The sequence below is a fragment of the Cheilinus undulatus genome, linkage group 13, assembly GCF_018320785.1.
Source record: "Cheilinus undulatus linkage group 13, ASM1832078v1, whole genome shotgun sequence".
NCBI classification, from domain to species: Eukaryota; Metazoa; Chordata; class Actinopteri; order Labriformes; family Labridae; genus Cheilinus; species Cheilinus undulatus.
Window position 1 is genome coordinate 24275064 of NC_054877.1, and position 18839 is coordinate 24293902.

The following is an 18839-nucleotide window of genomic DNA, read 5'->3' on the forward strand; positions in this document are numbered from 1 at the left end:
AGACTTATTACTTAAGACTGATAAGATCAGTAAAGGGGCTGAAAAGGCATTGTAAACCAGCACCTAGAAGTAGTTCTTTTCAGTAGCTCTGAGCTAAACTGGTACCCAGAAATCATTATTTTTGATAGTTTAAAAAAAAAAAAAAATCATCATCAAGAAAATTAGCAGTATGTGTTCATTAGCAACATTGTATTATATCATCTTAATTGGTTGCATCAATATCATTAAGTGTGTAGGGGTTCATTAAGGGGTTCTTTCCAAGATGTTAAAGGACTCAGCAAATTGAATTGAGTTTGGTTAATTTGTTTCACCACTGGAAAACAACAGAAGAAAATAGTCTAACCACCACCTTAGTGCCCTGTTGTGGAGGCAGGATCAGTAACATTTCATTGGCATTGTGGGCAGGAGGGATTGCAGGCCTGGATTAGGGAGCTCAGGTAGGCAGGTGCTGTGTTTATTACTGCAGTTTTATAATCAGTTGTTTAAATGTACACAGTTTATCTCTGAGGAGTGGCTTAATTACATTACACCAACTTTAATGTTTCTATACAGTCAAATTATATTTGTAAAGTGCCAAATTATAACCAAAATCATCTCAAGCTTATTTAATATTTATTATTTACTTAACTATTGTCAGGGACAGATAGAGTATACATAGACCTAGAGGGAACAGCCATCCGATGCAAGTATCATGGTGTTTATAGCAGATGCTAGTTTGCTTCACCAGTCCTGAGAGTAAGTCCAGAGAATGAAAGATTAGAACCATAAGTTAAAAGGAAAAAAGGTTCAATATGACACCTTAAACACATTAGGCTGTGACTGTCACAGAAAATCAGACATGAGTGCAATTTTGTTGCTGAATTAACCAGGATTTGGTTCTTCTCTTAAAAGAAGTTTGAAGTGATCTGGTAGCGAGTTCCAGGATTTGACTCCTTTCACAGAAAAATGTATATTATATTAAATTATTTATAAAGACACGACATTTATCCACCATGAGCAAAGCCCAAAGCAACATTTAGTATGATTTCAGTGGCACGAAAAAACTTCCCTTTAAGCCTCAAGCAGGATCAGACCCGTGTAGAAAAGCTGTCCGTTGACGGATTGTAAAGAGATAGAGGGAAATCACAATAACAGCAGAGGGTTATACAGAAAGACAGTAGACGACATTTGGAGAGATGTGCAGTGGTTAGTGCAGTTACCTTGGAGCTAGAGGTCTCCTTGTTTAGGTCTATGGTGTCTTCATGTCTGGAGTTTGCATGGTCTCCCTGTGTGTACATGGGTTCTCTCTGGGTATTCTGGCTTCCTCTCATAGTCCAAAAACATCTTTGTTAAGTAAATTGTTGGCTCCCTCATCCTATAAGTGATTGTTTCTGTATGTCTACCAGCTCAGTCATGGTTGTACCCTGCCTCTCCACTGACAGCTAAGATTGGCTCTAGTCCCTGGATAAAGAAAATGTGGTATCGATAATGGATAGATGGATTTATGTTTATTCAGATCATCATTATTTCAGTACTCTTTCTAGGGGCTATACAGGTGCTTTTACAGTATGTAAGTCATAAGAAGGTGTTATAATTTGAATGGTGTAAGCTGATAGTTGTTTTGAGCTGTTGCAGATTTTAAAATGGGGTTCAAAATGCATGCTGAATAGATATTGTATTTCTTCAAAGTGTTGCGTAGCTAATCAGTTCCACAGTGTTATGAGCTTCTCTCAAATTGATGGGCTTATCTTGAATTGCTGAAGCCCTTCAGCTGTATTAAGAATTTTAAGCTTTTTGTAGTCTATCAAAATCCAAAGTGACTCTTCTGTTGTGGTAAAGATTTATTTTCACTTGTTTTAGGGCAAAGAAACTTCCATAAACTAGAAATGAAATGTCATTCTGTTAACTGTTACTACTTCAAAAAAGTTGAAAAAAAAAAAAAGATAATAACTGAAGCCTTCAGGATTTATTAACCCAGAAAGATATTCAGTGCAAGCAAATCTAATGTAGCAATTGCAAATCAGGCGTTAAGTACTGCTGAGCGGTTTTGTCACAGTTTTGGTCTCTGAAGATGCTTGTGAGTCAAGACACACGTATTTTTGGAAACCCTATTTAGAGTTTGTTTGTGTGTCCAGAGAGCTTCCACCTCAGATGTTTCTTATTTAATGGCGGCAAAATAGTACATTCACTCAAAGTTACTCAAGGGAAATTTGGAGGGAAATTGGGTAAAGATTGATAGCTCATGCTGGTGCTGCTGGTGCTGCTGCTGCCACGGAAGCTCATTAATTTCTCAAATCAGGGCCAGGTGCCGGTTTGAAGCTGGTATGCTCTCTCTGATAATCACAAAACCTCTGCAATGATTAGCTGTCCCGCACAATTACTAGCTGACATGTAATACATCTTGAACAGGTGCACCATTTACTGCAGGAGCAGAACAGTGGAAAGGGTTCAACTTTCATCAAAACTCCTGTTCTCTCTCTCTGTGCTCCTTTCTTTTTTTCCCACAGATTTACACACGCTATGGAAAATGCTACACATTCAACTCGGGCAACGACGGCAACCCTTTGTTGACCACATTAAAAGGTGGCACTGGGAACGGCTTGGAGATCATGCTGGATATTCAACAGGATGAATACTTGCCTGTTTGGGGAGAGACAGGTCAGTGCTGTTTTGTTTCTGTAATTTATTTTTATATTGTAACTTGGATAAGAAATCCCTTGTTCTTATTGGATTATCAAGAAAATCCTAGCTACTTTTCTACTCCTTTGTTTTATCTCTAACGTGGGTGTACTGCTTCATACAAATACAAGAGCCTAAGATTTTCTCATTTTTTCTCCCTCACTTAACTGATAAATGTCAGCAGTTTGAGCCTGATAGAAGTGATTTACTAGCATATTTAATAGCACATTATCTTGATATGTTTTCCAGCTCTGCATCTGACAACATGTGTAATAAATTCATTGACATATTGTCTTGAATTTTACAGCATACAACACCACTATCCCACACAATCATAAAGTGTACTGCATGTGATAAATTGGTGGTTGTAAATGTGTTTAATACCTGTCCAGCACACTAACATATGAGTATCTATCTCATGTTATCTCTCGGGGATTAGCAGAGGAGGATACAGTACACTGGTAAAAGAACAGTAACTCTGGTTGAAATTTACTTAAATATGAGTAAAATTACTGGCCTGTAAATCTACTCAAGTAAAAGTCAAAAGTATTCATTTAAGATTACTGTAAGTACTGAGGACTGAGTAGCGACTGAGGAGTTGAACAGTGAAATCTGATCTTTCCTTATTAGCAAGAACAAGAGAATCGATCTCCAACCAGGTTGTTCAGGTAAAGTCACACCTCTATAATAAGGTAAAATACACAGCAAAATTACCACTGTTTATTAAACTCATATAGAGTTACATTAAATATCTTAAGTGTCTGTATTGGTGCACATTCATGTAGTTCAACCACAATTTTAAAGTGTTAACTACTGTTCAACACAACAGAGCTGCAATAACTCTTGTGGCAAGGTGGGTCTCCTGGCAAGAACAAAGCAGAGATTCAACCTCATTGCAAGGCAATGCATACTTATGCATTATGCATTCTTTAACACAGGGGTCATCAACTTCATTAACACAAGGAACAGTTTCTTCCTGACAGACACTGTGGAGGCCGGACATTAACCCTTTAAAGCCAATTGTATCATATTTGATACACTATTTTGTGAGACCTCTGTCCAATCAACATGATCAATAATTTCCTTAGAGACCTTTTGTATAAAATTTGATTAATGAGAAAAATGCCCTCTAGTGGATTATCAATTACCAGAAATGCTTCATGCATCACATGTGGTTTCAAAAAAATATGTGAAATTTTATAGTAATTTTTCTCTTTTTTTGGATTTTGGAAGAGGGTTAAATAAACATCTCATTTCCAAGAAATTAGTATTTTCCTGACATTATTTGAGGTGAAGGGCTTTACCGGGTTAAGATAAACTGAAATAAAATCAATATTTTGGTGTAATTAACATATTCTTGTAAAAATATTATTTCTTTTGAAAATTCATGGAACTTTAAGCTTGTAACAGTGAGATCTGTCCTTATCACCTATACTGCAGCCAGCCACAAGGGGGCGATTGAGATATTTTAGCTACATAATTGTGGAGCCCTCATGCATCTTTTGTATATATTGCACTCTATATAGAAAAATTGATTGCAAAAATCAAAACAATTTACATAAATACTTTGTTCTGTGCTCCTTGTTTGATAGGCTGCTAGGCTTAACTTTTTTTTAAACTTAAAAAAAAAGAAAAATTGAACAATAGCATGCTAATTGTGTCCTCCTCAAATTTTCTGATTTTAACTATCCTCATGGGGCTGGATGGGAAGCCATGGGGCGGTCTGATGTGGCCTCCGGGCCTCCATTTGATGATCACTGCATTGGGAGCATCTAAAGTCACTGTTAGGAACTCTAACTCAGTGGATAACTTCAGTCATGGTGCAAATGTGTCTAACAAACAAAAACCCAACAATCCACTAGAAACATGAGCAAAACAGCCCTAGCTGGGATCACTGTACAACAGGCAACATCCAAATACAACACATCTTAAACACATCTTATCACTCTGCCCAAGGGCATGATGGGAACTACATCCACACACATCCCCAGATTTGAAACTGCAGTGGGCAGAGTTACCCATCCATGACTCAGTGCCATCAAATACAACATTTACAATCACTTCAATCAGAATTGAATCAAAATCAATCTTTGTGAGTTAAAATCTGACCCTGAGATATCAACACTCCATTTTTTGCTGTGTACAACAGCTGTTTTGGGATGTGATGCAGATTCATTTTCTCACCATGTGCTACTGTGTAGTCAATTGATGTGGAAAAGGTAAAAGAGTATAGTACTCATGTTAAAAATCACTTAAGTAGAGGTAAAAGTACTGATTTCAAGATGTACTCCAAAAAGCACAAAAAACTACACAATTACTGTAATCTGAGTAAATGTAATAGTTACTTTCCACCCCCAGGGATTAGGATTACTCAGCATAAGAGCCAGAGCCAAAATGGGTTTCTATAGGCAGGCATACTTGTTGTTACATGTTGTGGCGTGCTGTATCCACAGATGAGACCTCCTACGAAGCAGGCATCAAGGTTCAGATCCACAGCCAGGACGAGCCGCCCTTCATTGACCAACTGGGATTTGGTGTGGCCCCTGGTTTTCAAACTTTTGTGTCATGTCAGCAGCAACTGGTACCTAACGTTCAGCCTCCTCCCCCTCCAACCTCGACCTGATTTGCTCTGTTTCTTCTTGTGTTTTGCCCTTCCTCCCCAAATGCTGCCCCGGCAACTGCCCATTACCTCTGTGTCGTAGAGCCTGGAGCAAAATCAGATCTGGGGTTTTACCTCTCGAGAGAAATTATACTTATGCTTATACTTATACTTCTTGGTAGACAAAAATGAGAAATTACAGAAGAAGAGGAATATCGATAGAGCAGAGCCAAGCAACGACTGAAGGCAGGCATGAAAGCATACTGTGCATAGCTGAGCCAAAACAACCTCAGACTACGCAGCATGCAGGAATATCTGGCAGCTCTTAGTGTTTGTTTTACTTTTCATACTGAGAGAAAAATACGAACACAGCTTATTTGAAGTCAGTGAAAATTGTCTCTAGTGGTGCATTCAAAGAGAAAGTGATGAAAAAGTGTGAAGGAGACTAACAGAACTTTAACAGCCATGATTATCAGGCTTTAATAATGGAATAAGTACCCTGATTAATTATTATAACCTAATTTAGGTGTTTGATGAGAGGATGAACAAGTTCCTTTATAAATATGTAATGTTAAACATTTTTAGCAATCTTTCCTCCTGGAATTTTGACTTTAACTGTCTATTGTCTGCAGCATCTCAGCATATTTAGACCACTTTAAAGCCTCACCAAAATGATCTGACTTCTAAAGCCTAATTATCATGTTTTAGATGTTGAAATGCATCAATAAAAGAAGATTGCTCTTAATTTCATCATACTAGTTTATTTCTAAATTCCAGTAACACTCAGCTTTTTAGGCAAATGAGACAGCCCGCTGCTAGACGAGCTTCAAAATTCAAATTAAAAAGAGTTTTTTTAGGCACACAGAACAAAGGGAAGCAGAAATGCCTGTGGCAGGTTTGTTTTGTGTTTCTAGTACACTAACTATCCTGCCATCGGTGAAGGATGAAAAGTAGCCACTGTAGTAAAGCTGAAATTGATTGGAAGGCTTGTGTTCAGGGTCATAACACTGAGCTCTCATAGATTTCCTTTCCAAATCTAATCATACTGTACAGTGGTAATGTGAGGTTGCCAAGACTGCAAATTGTGTCTCTTTCACTTCCTTTAGAAAAGCACAAAAGCTAAACGCTAAGTCTTTTGGTTTTCATCTGGAAACGGTGACAGAGTATGCTACAAAATACCACTTCTGCCTTCATTGTAAGTCACAAGAAAATGGCACCTGTGCCACAAAGGATTTTAGCTTTCTGCAGCGATTACTTCAGAGATCAAGTGAATTTTGTGTATTATGCTGCAGGCTCATTAAAATTTCCACCACATAATTGGTCCTTGTGAAGTCTTGAAGTAATGGATACTCCAGCAGTAAATTAACATCATTATTTCAGCAATTAATCGAGCCTCATTTAAATGGTTTTGCTCCTAAAGTTTAATGGTCTTGGTCAGTTCATGAGCATGTGATAAATGATCAAACAACCTGCCTTGTTAAAGCAGAATAACATGGGATCATCGAGGCAGAGTCTCCAAATGCAGACACCTGGACACCACAAAAGATGACAAATTTTACATTTGGGAAGCAACATATGTCTGTCTCACTCTCTTTTCCTGTAGTAAAAGTGAATCATCATTCAGCTATCCTCAAGCTATAATCAGATCTGTAAATCACTACTTCCTAGTGAAAGCTAAAGCATGTGGACTGTCATTTATATTAATGACATGTGCGCCCACACTGGTGACAGCTAAAAGACATGTTTACAGTCTTAGATATGTGCTGAATTAATTAGGCTGTCATTAGAGCCAGGGAAGCATTAATTTAAATCAATCTATGACAAGAACCGTGACATTTCTCTCAAAGTAACAGCAGTTTGCTGAAGCTGTTTCTGTGACAATACAGCTTATGTAAAGCTTTCATTGGAGGATTTTTTACAGAGGGTTATGGCTGAACTATGAAAGACAAGAAGGCTACACAACGAATTCTGGGCTAGAATTTTATAAATGTCGAGCCGAACTCTGAAAGATTGTGGGAAGAAAAGGCTGAATAGGCAAGCCACCAGTGCACCAAGCTGTGAAGTTTCACACCCAGCTGTGAGATGTAGCTGTGTTTTTGTTTTGTAGACAGTGAGAAGCATCTGGCTTCAGACCTCTTTAGTCTGGCATTTTGGGCTCATCTGTTGCAGACCTCTACAAAGGGGTGACCTCGACCGCGGGGCTAGACGTCTGCAACAGATGCACCCAAAATGCCCCACCATAGAGGTCTGCAGCCAGATGTTCTCACAGCAGCCTGTCCAGAGGGATCAACCATTTTCTGTCCCTTTCCTCACTGTTGCTTGTCTAATTATTTTAATAATCATGTGGGCTGTGTTCCCTCACCCTGCCCCCACCCTAGATGAGACGTCCTATGAGGCCGGCATAAAGGTACAGCTTCACACTCAGTCAGAGCCTCCTTTCCTCCACGAGCTGGGCTTCGGGGTCGCCCCCGGCTTCCAAACGTTTGTTTCCACCCAAGAGCAGAGGGTAGCGTATGACTGTCTGGGCTTGCTGCATGCCACAAGTGCTGTTTTGTTAAATAGCTACAACCCCATCATCGAGTTATACACTTTCATCCACTGCCCCCCCCTTCGGATTTTGAGGAATGGAGCCATCTGTCCCTCCTCTCTGTATGGCTGAAGCAATGACATGCAACAACATCCACAGTCCGTCCTTGTCCCCATTGTCTTCGGTGTTTATCAGTAGATATCAGTAAGAGCAGCTAATGTGTTTCATCCCAGCTTTGAGTCATTCATCTGAGTCTGTTTCTTCATCATCAAAGCTGCTGTTTGGCTTTACCCTTTCACTGCAAACTAAAAATCTTTTAGCACTTCCTTTTGTTCGTTTTGCTTTTATGTGATCTCGGGGCAATCCACTGGACCGCTGCTTTATGTCATCTGGAGGGAGCAGACAACGTGATTCATTAGGTTTTATTACCCAAGAGGACCCCAGCATCACTCTGAAGTCTTGCATTTATTGCACTATGGTTTTATCCTGATCATAACTCCTGATATGAGAGTCTGTGGGCTAGAAACAGAGTTCAATAAGAGCATAATCATGTTTGCCATTTTGAGTCCACTTTCACACTGAATTTCTCTCTGTCTCTGTCACTCATGATTGACTAAATTATCATCAGATTGTCACAGTTAGCCTGGCTAGAGACCTGGAGGTGACTAGGAATGAAAGAAACAATAGCAGCACTGTTTCCCTTTGAATTTGTCGTTGAGAAAACCTTGGTATTGATTGTCGATGATTATACATTTAAATACTGGAGCACGCTTCCAAAGCCTTCATAAATAATTGGTTAGTTTTTGTCATAAAGATGAGTAGTAGGCATCTATTTCCATAAACAAGACTTTAAAAGCAGACAGAAGATCCTGATGGTGGTTAAGTATTTTCAGAAGAGTTCCTTTAATGAGAGCTCTAAAAATGTTCTCACAGAGGGCACATTGTGCTGCATTTCTGAGACTAGCGCCATGGGTCTAATATTTATTAGGGCCAAAATCTTCAAATTCAGGCATTAAAATATTCCTCATTAGTGGATTCATTTAGTATTCCCTGAGTTACTTATAAATGTAATGACCCACTCTTCACCTTTTAATGAGAGTTTTACCTCTAATAAGATCCAAACTCGCTGTACTCTACATTTGACACTTTTGTTTGAAACTCTCAGGGGTTTAAATTAGAAAAATCAGCACAGTCAATCACAAAAGAAACATTTAATGAGCTTCCATGACTTCTTTATATATTTACTCCAAATTAGATTAAATTCTCTGTATAATGTGTGTTATATCTGTAAAATTCATGTACTTGTTCATTGGGAAACTGTTTATTTTTCTGTCCTCAAGGTTGTAAAATTTGTCCATTGATTGTGGTGTCCTGTCTGAAACTACACATTTACAGACTCCTATCAAGCTTGTCTCTATTCCCATGGTATTCTGCTTCCTACCGGGGACTAGACCTGCATCAGTAATGTTCTGCATGATGTGTGCTTGCTGCTGATCAATAATGTTGGTTTGACTTTGACTTTTGTTTTTTTGCCAGTATTGTCTCAGTGCACATTTTCATTCAAATGTTTATTTTGTGTGGTTTTCCTTCATGATCGAGACATTCTTGTTGGGTTTTGTCAGCCTGTTGCCTCTCGTTTGTACTTCTGCTGCTTGCATTATGTTCTTTCGTTGTAAGCCTGTGTGTTGATATGCTGAGGGAAAAACATGTGTGCTGTTTGCTCTTTCAGCTTCAGTACCTCCCTCCGCCTTGGGGAGATTGCAAGTCTACGCCCATAGACTCTGAATACTTCTCTACATACAGCATCACCGCCTGCCGCATTGACTGTGAAACCCGGTACCTATTGGAGAACTGCAACTGCAGGATGGTTCACATGCCTGGTATGAATTCAGCCTTGCTTGATTTGTTAAAAAGATGACAAGTTCTTCCTCCATTGTGTATTTTTTTCACTTTATATGTGCCATTTGTCCACTTTTTATTAATTCAAACAGGAACCTCGACAGTTTGCACACCAGAGCAGTACAAAGACTGTGCTGACCCAGCTTTAGGTGAGCCCACACACTTTAATGCTTACATGAATGGATTTGCATTAATATCTGAATTCAACCAAGTGTTTCACAATTGTGCCATGAGATTATTTCAGCCTTTAGATAATACCTCTGTAGCTTTAACTTAAAATATCAGACAGTGCTGAAGCCAAATAACAAAGCAGAATTATTTTGTGAAAGTCCCATTAGCAAGATTTGTGGTGCATCTTTGCTTCGCTAATATCAAATAAATCCCTCAGAGCTATTTCTTATTTTCTCTCCGTGTCATAGCTTCAGTCATTATTTGCTTTCATGGAAAGTGAACGATGGCAGCGACTGTAGTCTTTCTGTCGTGTGTGAAGATATTTTTAGCAGAAACTGAGAGCATCTTTGTGCAGGTTTGTTTGATTTATTGGCAGTAATCGCACTATTTTTAAATGACTTTGATCATCCACAGACTTTTTGGTAGAGAAAGACAACGATTACTGTGTCTGTCAGACCCCCTGCAACATGACTCGCTATGGCAAGGAGCTGTCCATGGTTAAGATCCCCAGTAAGGCATCTGCTAAATATCTGGCTAAGAAATTCAACAAAACTGAGCAATATATCGGGTAAGTATTGTGTGGTAGAAGTCAGTTATGAGATCTCTTTTTTCCTTTGTTAATGGATGGATGTACTGTGGCATAGAGTCTCCATCGTTCACCTTCAATGTAACAATAATGAAAGATAGTTACACAGTAAATGTGAGATAAGATTTAGTGTTCTGTAATAGCCCCCAGAAATAAATTAAACTGGGTGTGCTCTTGTCTCTCTTCTTCCCAGAGAGAATATTCTGGTCCTGGACATCTTCTTTGAAGCTCTGAATTATGAGAAAATTGAGCAGAAGAAGGCCTATGAAATCGCAGGGCTCCTCGGTAAGATTTCCCCACTTTCAGGCTCATTGTGACAGAAGGATGTGGCTGACCTCATATCAGCACTCACCCACCTGCTCATATTCACATGCCGTGTTCACTCCTGTCGCTTTGAGGTTTCCTCTTTGAACTCATGAAGCAGGCGGAACACATTTTCATAATCTGATGCTCTCGCAAGGACAGGCAGAGCTCAATCTGATGAGAAGTTTTGGCTGGATGGACACTTTTGACAATTCAGTTCAGATTTCTCTAAGAGATACTGAATCAGAAGTGACAGCACAGGGAATGGTTTTATGCACCATTGTACAATTACTGTACCTGCCTGTACCTACTACCTCTCTTTCTCCAGGTGACATCGGAGGCCAGATGGGGCTGTTTATCGGAGCCAGTGTTTTAACAATACTGGAGATATTTGACTATCTATACGAGGTAAAAAAAAGTTATGTTTTTATTAGAGTGAAAACCACACAGTGGCTATGAAAGTACTTGCCCCTTTTGCCCTCTTAGGGATTTTATAAATCAATCATGGTCAATATAATTTGACTTTTTTGCCCAAAAAACCCTCTTTAAAGTCAAGGTGAAAACAGATTTTTACAAAGTAATGTCAATTTGATTAAAAAAAAAAAGTAATGTAAATTAAGTAACTGCATATTCACCCCCTTTATAGTGACTGACCTAATCAACAGAGGTCCAGCCAATTAGTGCTAGTAGTCTCACAGTTAGTGAAATGGGGATCACCTGAGTGCAGTGAATGTGTCTCAAGGGATTGTTATATAATGACACCTATTTCTGGAAGGTCACTGGTCACTGGTTAATTAGTATTCCTGGCTGCCATTACACCATGAAGACAAAAGAACTCTTCAAGCAACTCAGACAAAAGGTTATGGAAAAGTATCAGTCAAGAGAGGGATACAAAGAACACCTGTGAATCTGCTTAGATCAGTCCACCTTTACAAACTGAGTGACTGTGCAAGAGGGAGGCTAGTGAAGGAGACCACCAAGACAACTATGACTACTCTGAAGGAGTTACAAGATTCAGCAGCTGAGATGGGAGAGACTCTGTATACAGAGTTTCTTTGACATTTTCTAAATGGCAGAGAGAAAGCCACTGTTGAAGAAAGCTCATTAAATCTCTACTTGAGTTCCCCCAGAGGCATGTGGGAGACTCCATGGTCAAGTGGAGGAAAGATCTTTGGTCTGATGAGACCAGAATGGTACTTTTGGCCATCAGACAAGAATGTTTGGCAGACACCAAACATTGCACATCACAACAAACAGACCATTCCCACTGTGAAACACGGTGGTGGCATCATCATGCTGTGGTGATGCTTCTCCGCAGCCAGCCCTGGAAGGCTTGTAAAAGAAGAGGTAAAATGAATGCAACTGCAACAAAAGGCAAAATATAGGAAAATCCCGGAGGTCTGATTCAGTCTGCAAGAGAACTTTGGCTTGAAAGAAGATTTATCCACCAAGACAATGACCTGAAGCATACAGCAGAAGCTACACAGAAAGGGTTTAAAGACAAAATTGCAGTGTCCAGATGTGCAAGCCTGATTGTGACCTATCCACACTGAATGCAATAATGCCAAATTATATTGACGAGGATTGATTTATGAAATTAATAAAAGAGTAAAACATCCAAGGGGGTGAATATTTTTATAGGCTCTGTAAATATGGATTCACGTTATTCTTGATCTGTTATGCATTACAGCAGATGATTGAGTCTAGTGCCAAAATGCTTATTAATTAAGTTTTTGTTTTTGAACCACTCTTGAAAAAAGTCCAGCATAAAACTTAACTACATTGGAATGCTTCTATTTAATCTGACAGACATAGTTGAATAGTTTGGGAGTTGTGCCTATTCATTCTTGGTCTGAATTAATCCAAGCTTCTGCAGCAGCTCCTCTAAAGCTCAGTAATTAAAATTTTAATTTTGTTTGTTTTATGCTGACATCAAACTAAGTATAAATAATGTCAGGTTGTGGTTTTATGAGGCCTTATGTGTAGAGGTAAATGCCCAGTTGCTTGATATGCACATAAAACATTAAAAAACACAACTTACAGTTCTTGCACGTTGGTTCTACAGAACAAAAAATACAAAATATTATTTGTTGAATATGAAGAAGTGATTCCCCTCATTCTCCAGTCTCATTAATAAGCTAAGCTAACTAGCTGCTGGCTTTGTTTCACGTTTATTGTACAGTAATCAAATGGTGCATTTCCACTAAGCAGTTTACAACAGCTTGGTTCAGTACAGTCTGGCACAGTTTGACTCAGTAAACTCTGATCTTTCTTGTATTTCCACAGCTTTTGTACGTCCAGTCTTTTTGGAAGTAGTGGTAATTCAAGCTTCTTTTAGAAGGTTGCTCTCTTCTGCAGAATGAGTGATGAATGTGTTGAACTTTGGTGGTTATTGCCACAAACCTCTGCACAGTAATTTAAACGCAGTAAAACTAGCGAGGAGTAAAGCGTGTGGAGTAATTTGTGATCTAAAACCTGCTTTCCTTTTTAATTATTGCGATGCTTCCTGATCCTTTGGTCTGTACATGTTTAAAACGTGATTTCCAGTTGATTTATTGTCTGTTTTCACCCAAAGAAACTTGATTTTGTTGATTCTTCAATATTAAGCCCATCGATCTGGATCTGGATGAGTGTATTAAGTCTGCAGTTCCCAACTAGTATTATTTTTGTTTTATGTAAACTTGATTTATTTAATTTAAACCATTTTTAATATTCCTTAATTCTACAGTGATTTCATGTAATAACTGTTTCAAGTCACTGCTACAACAAAAGATATTTGTACTTGGCAGGTTGTGTTAATTTATGAATTTGTCAAATGAAAACACTTGTGTACCATATCAAACTGAACTGAACCAGACTGGTGTAAATACTGTTAAAGTGGTATCAACTTTATGATCTGACTCAGAAAAAAATCTATTGTTGATCATAATGCTGCCTTCCCTCTGTGACTAATGCTTTCTAATGTTTTTGCATTTAGGTGTTTAAGGATAAGGTTTTGGGTTACTTCATGCGCAAGAAACGGCCACAGCGTTGTCAAAGTGACAATCTGGTAATTTAACTCTCACAATGCATCTGATTGAATGAATGGATGTGATTTGACATTCGATGAGCGCAGGAGCAACTACGACAATAAAAAATGTCTGCTGATGCTGGCTGGAAATGCTTTTTAATAAACAGCACTAGAGAGAGAACAAAGCCTCAACACATTATGTAGGCATAAATTTCAATTTCCAGTGCATGAACGATGCATTGTGCAGTAAAAGATAGTTATTAATTATACATAAACATTGTTTTTATTGCACATAATGAATGTTTGATTTGTGAATTTTTATTACACAGATTCAGTACGGGTTGTTTACACAGTGAATATTAAAAAGAAGCCGCACAAATCGTTCTCTATGATGACAAATATCTACAATAGTTTCAAGATAGAATGTAAATTAACATTAACAAGTGGAACTGACTTTATAGGCTTCCTTTTAACATTTGCTGTATTTCAAGTGTTTTGCCACTTGACTTCCCTTAAGCTAAAGGACATTGACATACAGCAGTAAATTGTGCACCCTACTCTTAATTAACTTTTTATCATGAATCAAAAAGTCCTTGACAGAGTTGATTTCACCTCAGTTTTGATTATTTACACTCTATACAGAAGCTTCCTCACATCAACCTGCATTCACAGCTCACTCAGAGCAAGAGAAGCTGCCACTCTCTTGTCTTACTGGTTAATATCTGACATGATGATCCAGTAAAACTCATAAAAGATCTGTACAAGAGAAGAGGGAAGAATAAGCAGAAAGCAGAACAAGATAAAGAGGTCTGGGGATTTTATTAACATTTCATGATCAACTCATTCTCTACCCCTTGAAGGCAATAAAACCCATTTAAAGTTCCAGATGAAAATGAGAGTAATATGAGGCATTTCTGTTCTGCCCTACATCACTTCATTTTGTCGAGCCCAGCGGTTTAACACAGCAGGTCCAGAGGCACCTCCACTTCCCCTGCAGACGGTTATGTAAGCTTTACACTGAGCAGTTAAGGAATTATTTATAACTGAAATGTGTCTTCTTTATATCAGTAATCAGAGAATGCAGCACAGGCTGCTGAATCAAGCCTGAAGCGAAGGATGGAGAGGTCTGTTTTACAGGCTGCAGAGAGAGAAACATTACTCCTAACTTCTGTTGGAAAAAGTTCTTGTCTTCACAAGGCAAAAGGTGAACACGTGTGTTGCAGAGCTATGACTGCAAACACAATTTTTGTTTGTGCAGAAAAAGCTTGTGAATTTCCTTTTAAAAGTGTCAAATCATAAACTGAGCACATAGAGCATTTATTTTTGACAACACAGATTTTTTCTAAAAAGTCCATATTTTCATATAACATTTTTTGATGTCCATGTTTGTTCTGTCATTAAGCTCCTATGAGAGGGTTTATGTAGTTATGAAACAAAACAAAAAAAAGGCTGCCTATGACATGATTGGTTTTTTTCTTTTTAGTCATTTTTGATGCTTGTGAACACTGCTGCAGGGTAGGCGTCAGACAAAGGGATTTCCTGCATGCTGCCAAAAAAGCGTTTTTAATTTTTTCTTCTGCCAAAGATTCTAAGTGATATAACTTTTTTTTAAAGGAAATCAGGATTTCATCAGAAAGCATGACTTGTGCATATACAGAGTAAGATCAGCAAAGAGATAGAGGGATTTGTTTTGTACACAAAGGGGCGCCAAAACTGGCAGACACTTAAAGTTCTTCAATGGAGCTTTTTATTTTCTAAATTCACTATCTAAAGCTCTTGTGATATGTTGACACCAGGTTAGAGAACAAATTTAAATTTAAAACAAATTTAAATGAATATGAATGCCTCTATGTGACCTACAAAGGCAAACGAGGCCAACAGGGATAAGACTGATAATTTCTATTCACTGGTTGTTAATGCCTGTGACAGCTGTCAGCAGGTGGGTGTCACACAAAGAGGGTTGAAATTGCTGCAGAACCAGCCTTTAGGAGTGATATAATCTATTGGTAAAAGAAAGTCTGATTATTTTTTTCATCAAAGGACATGATCAGCAGAAAGATCTCAAAGGAGCTTTTATAAAGGGATGACCCCAAGTGTTAAAAAAAATGAAGCTAGTGTGCAAGAAACTGTTATCAGTTTATCATAGTTATCAGGTGGACCATGGTAGCTGTTTGTCTGGAGGCTTGAGGCCCACCTCAGCTTCTGCACTTTGTAGGCCAACCTAAAGTAGGGATCAGTACTAATACACACCTTAGGCCAGTTACACACTAGATGATTTTCAAATCTTAAACGATTTTAAAAATGTGGGAGACCACTGACATAAGGACAAATTCAGTGTTTCAACTTATAATTCTCTGAGCAAATCTGGCCCAGAATCGGTCTACAAATCCTGTAGTGTGTGGCCAGCCTTACCCCTACTTTTTGCGCATTCTTGTCCAGGGATTGGGTGTCCCAATTCTTGCTGGAAAGGAAAGATTGGGTAAACTGCTGGGGGTACATGACTTTTAAAATGGAGATATTCTGGAGGCACACTCCAAACTAAGTGTTATGGGAAATCTCCTAGAGCCTTGTGAATCATAAGTAAGATTTGAGAATACAACAAAAATCTGATTTTAATGTTATTTCAATGCATAATGGTCCATTTGTTTAGAACTAGTACAATTTCTTTGGGGAGATTTCATCACTTCACCTTGTATCTCTGTTCTCTAAGGAGAAAGGGGGCAATTAAAATCAGGGGGTAGGGGTAAAAGGTAAAATGGGACAGAGCCTACACTTGACAGCATTTCCAATATGGCATCTACCACTGATGGGCTTCCGAAGATGGTTTCAGAAACCAATGGGTGACATCTCTGAGACTACATCCATGTTTTAAACACTGTCCTTTTTATATTAAGTTAATATAACAGACATGAACACGGCTTTCCTTCTAATGAAATTCAACTTTTAGATTTAAAAAGTCAAGCCTAACGGCCACTTCATCTTGTTCTTTTTAAGACTCTGGGACCACCAGTCATGTCTCAAGTTCGAATGAAAGCTCAAAGCCACTAATCCCTCATTAAAGCTGACTGTAGGGGTAGAAACACTAACAAAGACTAAAAAATTTCTCTGTTCTGGTGCTGTTTTCATAAAAAGCATTAAGTCAGATTTTTGTAAAGGGGGATGATTCCTTTTGTCCCTGAGGACTTCGTATCTACTAGTTTGCATCCAGCTTTATTGGCAGAATCTCAGAAATGCTCTGTTGTCTGTCACACAAGCCCAAGACTTTTTCCTCTCTAAAGTTCTCTTTGCATGCCAGATATTTTTCCTCAAATTGGTGAAAAGCCATGGGTTTGTCTCTGCATGCACACTGTGATCTTGCATGCTTGGTTGCTTCAGGTTCAGCAGTTTGTTTGATGGCTGAAGAAAATATAGAAAAGAAGAAATTTATTTTGTTTTGCAGAAGTGGAAATATGTTTAATAAGAAATGAAGCTCAGAGGGAAACTATTTTAGTTTTCAGAGGAGAATTTTTTGTGAATTTAAGCAGCAGTAGAGGAAGCATTTATTTAGTGGGATTTGATAGAGTGATGTGTTCTGTATTCTCCCCCTCTTCATGTTGTGTTCTTACAATAATCCATTCTTTTGTATTTCCTTTCTTTCATATCCAGTAACCATTTTTCAACTAGTCCATTGTCACATCTTTTCACAAACAACCTGACAGTAAAGTACAGTAACACACTGAGTGTTTCAGTAGATGCTATTTTAAGCCTGCAGTGTCTTTTATTGTCCTCCGTGATCATCGGCACTTCTGGATGACAGTTTTTGGCTTTCTTTTCCCCTCCGTATCAAAGACAGAAATATTTAGCAGCCATCTTCCTTTAGTATCTTAATCATATCATTATGGGAAAATGCTGTCTTGCAGTATCCCCCATAAGGTAAACTATGAGCATTTGCATTGTGTTTTATTTTCATTTCAGTCACCCTCACCCATCTTTCTTTTCATCATGTCTATTCCAGGAGTTTCCAGAGAACCCAACCAGCCCTGGTGTCACGCCTAATCATGCCCCCAGGTAGCACACCCCACTGATAATAGATGCTCCCTCCCATGCTGTCCCTCTCTTTCATACATACCTGAATCCATCTCATACATCATCTCCTCCGTAGCTGTAAATGATTCAGTTGGCTTTAGTCAACAAAAAAGAGGGGTGATTATCCGACTGCAGTGAGCATTTTTATTTCTGCCTCAGTGTCAGGAAAGGTTGTGTGCTTCTCTATTTATCTGCACAGCAGAAGACATGAGTTGGTTGGATTCTCCCAGTGCATAAAGATTTGACTCTCTGCATTATGCAAAACTTGCTCTTTCCACAGAATAATAATGCTTTCTTTCCCATAGGATAAAGAGCAGTACTCCTGTGAGAACAGATAACGTATTTATTGAATTGTTGTGCAAAAACCACAAGAGATCTATTTGTTCCTCTGCAGCAGAGAGGTCCATTTAGAGGCAACGCATTTGAGGCTGGTGCCAGATAACATCACTAGATGCATTACTTTGTGATGTTATCGCAGGTCTGCATGCAGTGAGTTTGCACAGAACACAAAATGGTTCTTTGTCTGCTGGAATAGCCTTTTTTTGCCATGGGAATACCAATGTGTGTTATCCACATATCAGCACTTAATCAGCAAGCATTCACTCACAAACGGGCTAATGCAGACATGTGGATGTATGGACTTCCATATCTTTGACAATCTAACATGCTAGTGTAAAAACAGGACTAAAAATATGCTGTTTTCTTTCTCTTCTCCCTCCTTTCATTCATCTTTTCCCCACCTTCTCCTGATTTTCTTTAAACTCTTCTCACTACCTGTGAAACATGCAATGTGGCTGATGCTGGATCCTCCAAATTTTTTGGTTTCATCACCCCATCATGGTCCACATATGTTTCTGTCATTCACCGTCTTTTTGCCGTACATCCTATCTGTGTATGTGAGGCATTAATCACATATTTGTTTCCCATTTTTATTTTTTTCTTGTTTCTTCCACGTCCCTATGTTGTCCCCACTGTGGCTTATTTAATTGGTTCATCCCTATCATCACCTTCCCCATCCTCC

General features: G+C 38.6%; 1 protein-coding gene across 4 annotated transcripts in view; it reads left to right on the top strand.

Moving 5' to 3' along the window:
• asic1c (acid-sensing (proton-gated) ion channel 1c) overlaps positions 1–18839 on the top strand; it is a 168382-nt gene that overhangs the window by 146694 nt on the left and 2849 nt on the right. For 3 of the 4 annotated variants that reach the window (XM_041803740.1, XM_041803738.1, XM_041803737.1), the window contains exons 2-9: positions 2487–2637; positions 5112–5239; positions 9514–9664; positions 9776–9832; positions 10269–10422; positions 10634–10725; positions 11072–11151; positions 13721–13792. In XM_041803740.1, the coding sequence (XP_041659674.1) occupies positions 2487–2637; positions 5112–5239; positions 9514–9664; positions 9776–9832; positions 10269–10422; positions 10634–10725; positions 11072–11151; positions 13721–13792 (885 nt within the window). Of the gene's footprint in view, positions 1–2486; positions 2638–5111; positions 5240–7635; positions 7764–9513; positions 9665–9775; positions 9833–10268; positions 10423–10633; positions 10726–11071; positions 11152–13720; positions 13793–18839 lie in introns of all 4 variants that reach the window. The other variant, XM_041803739.1, reaches the window with a different exon arrangement.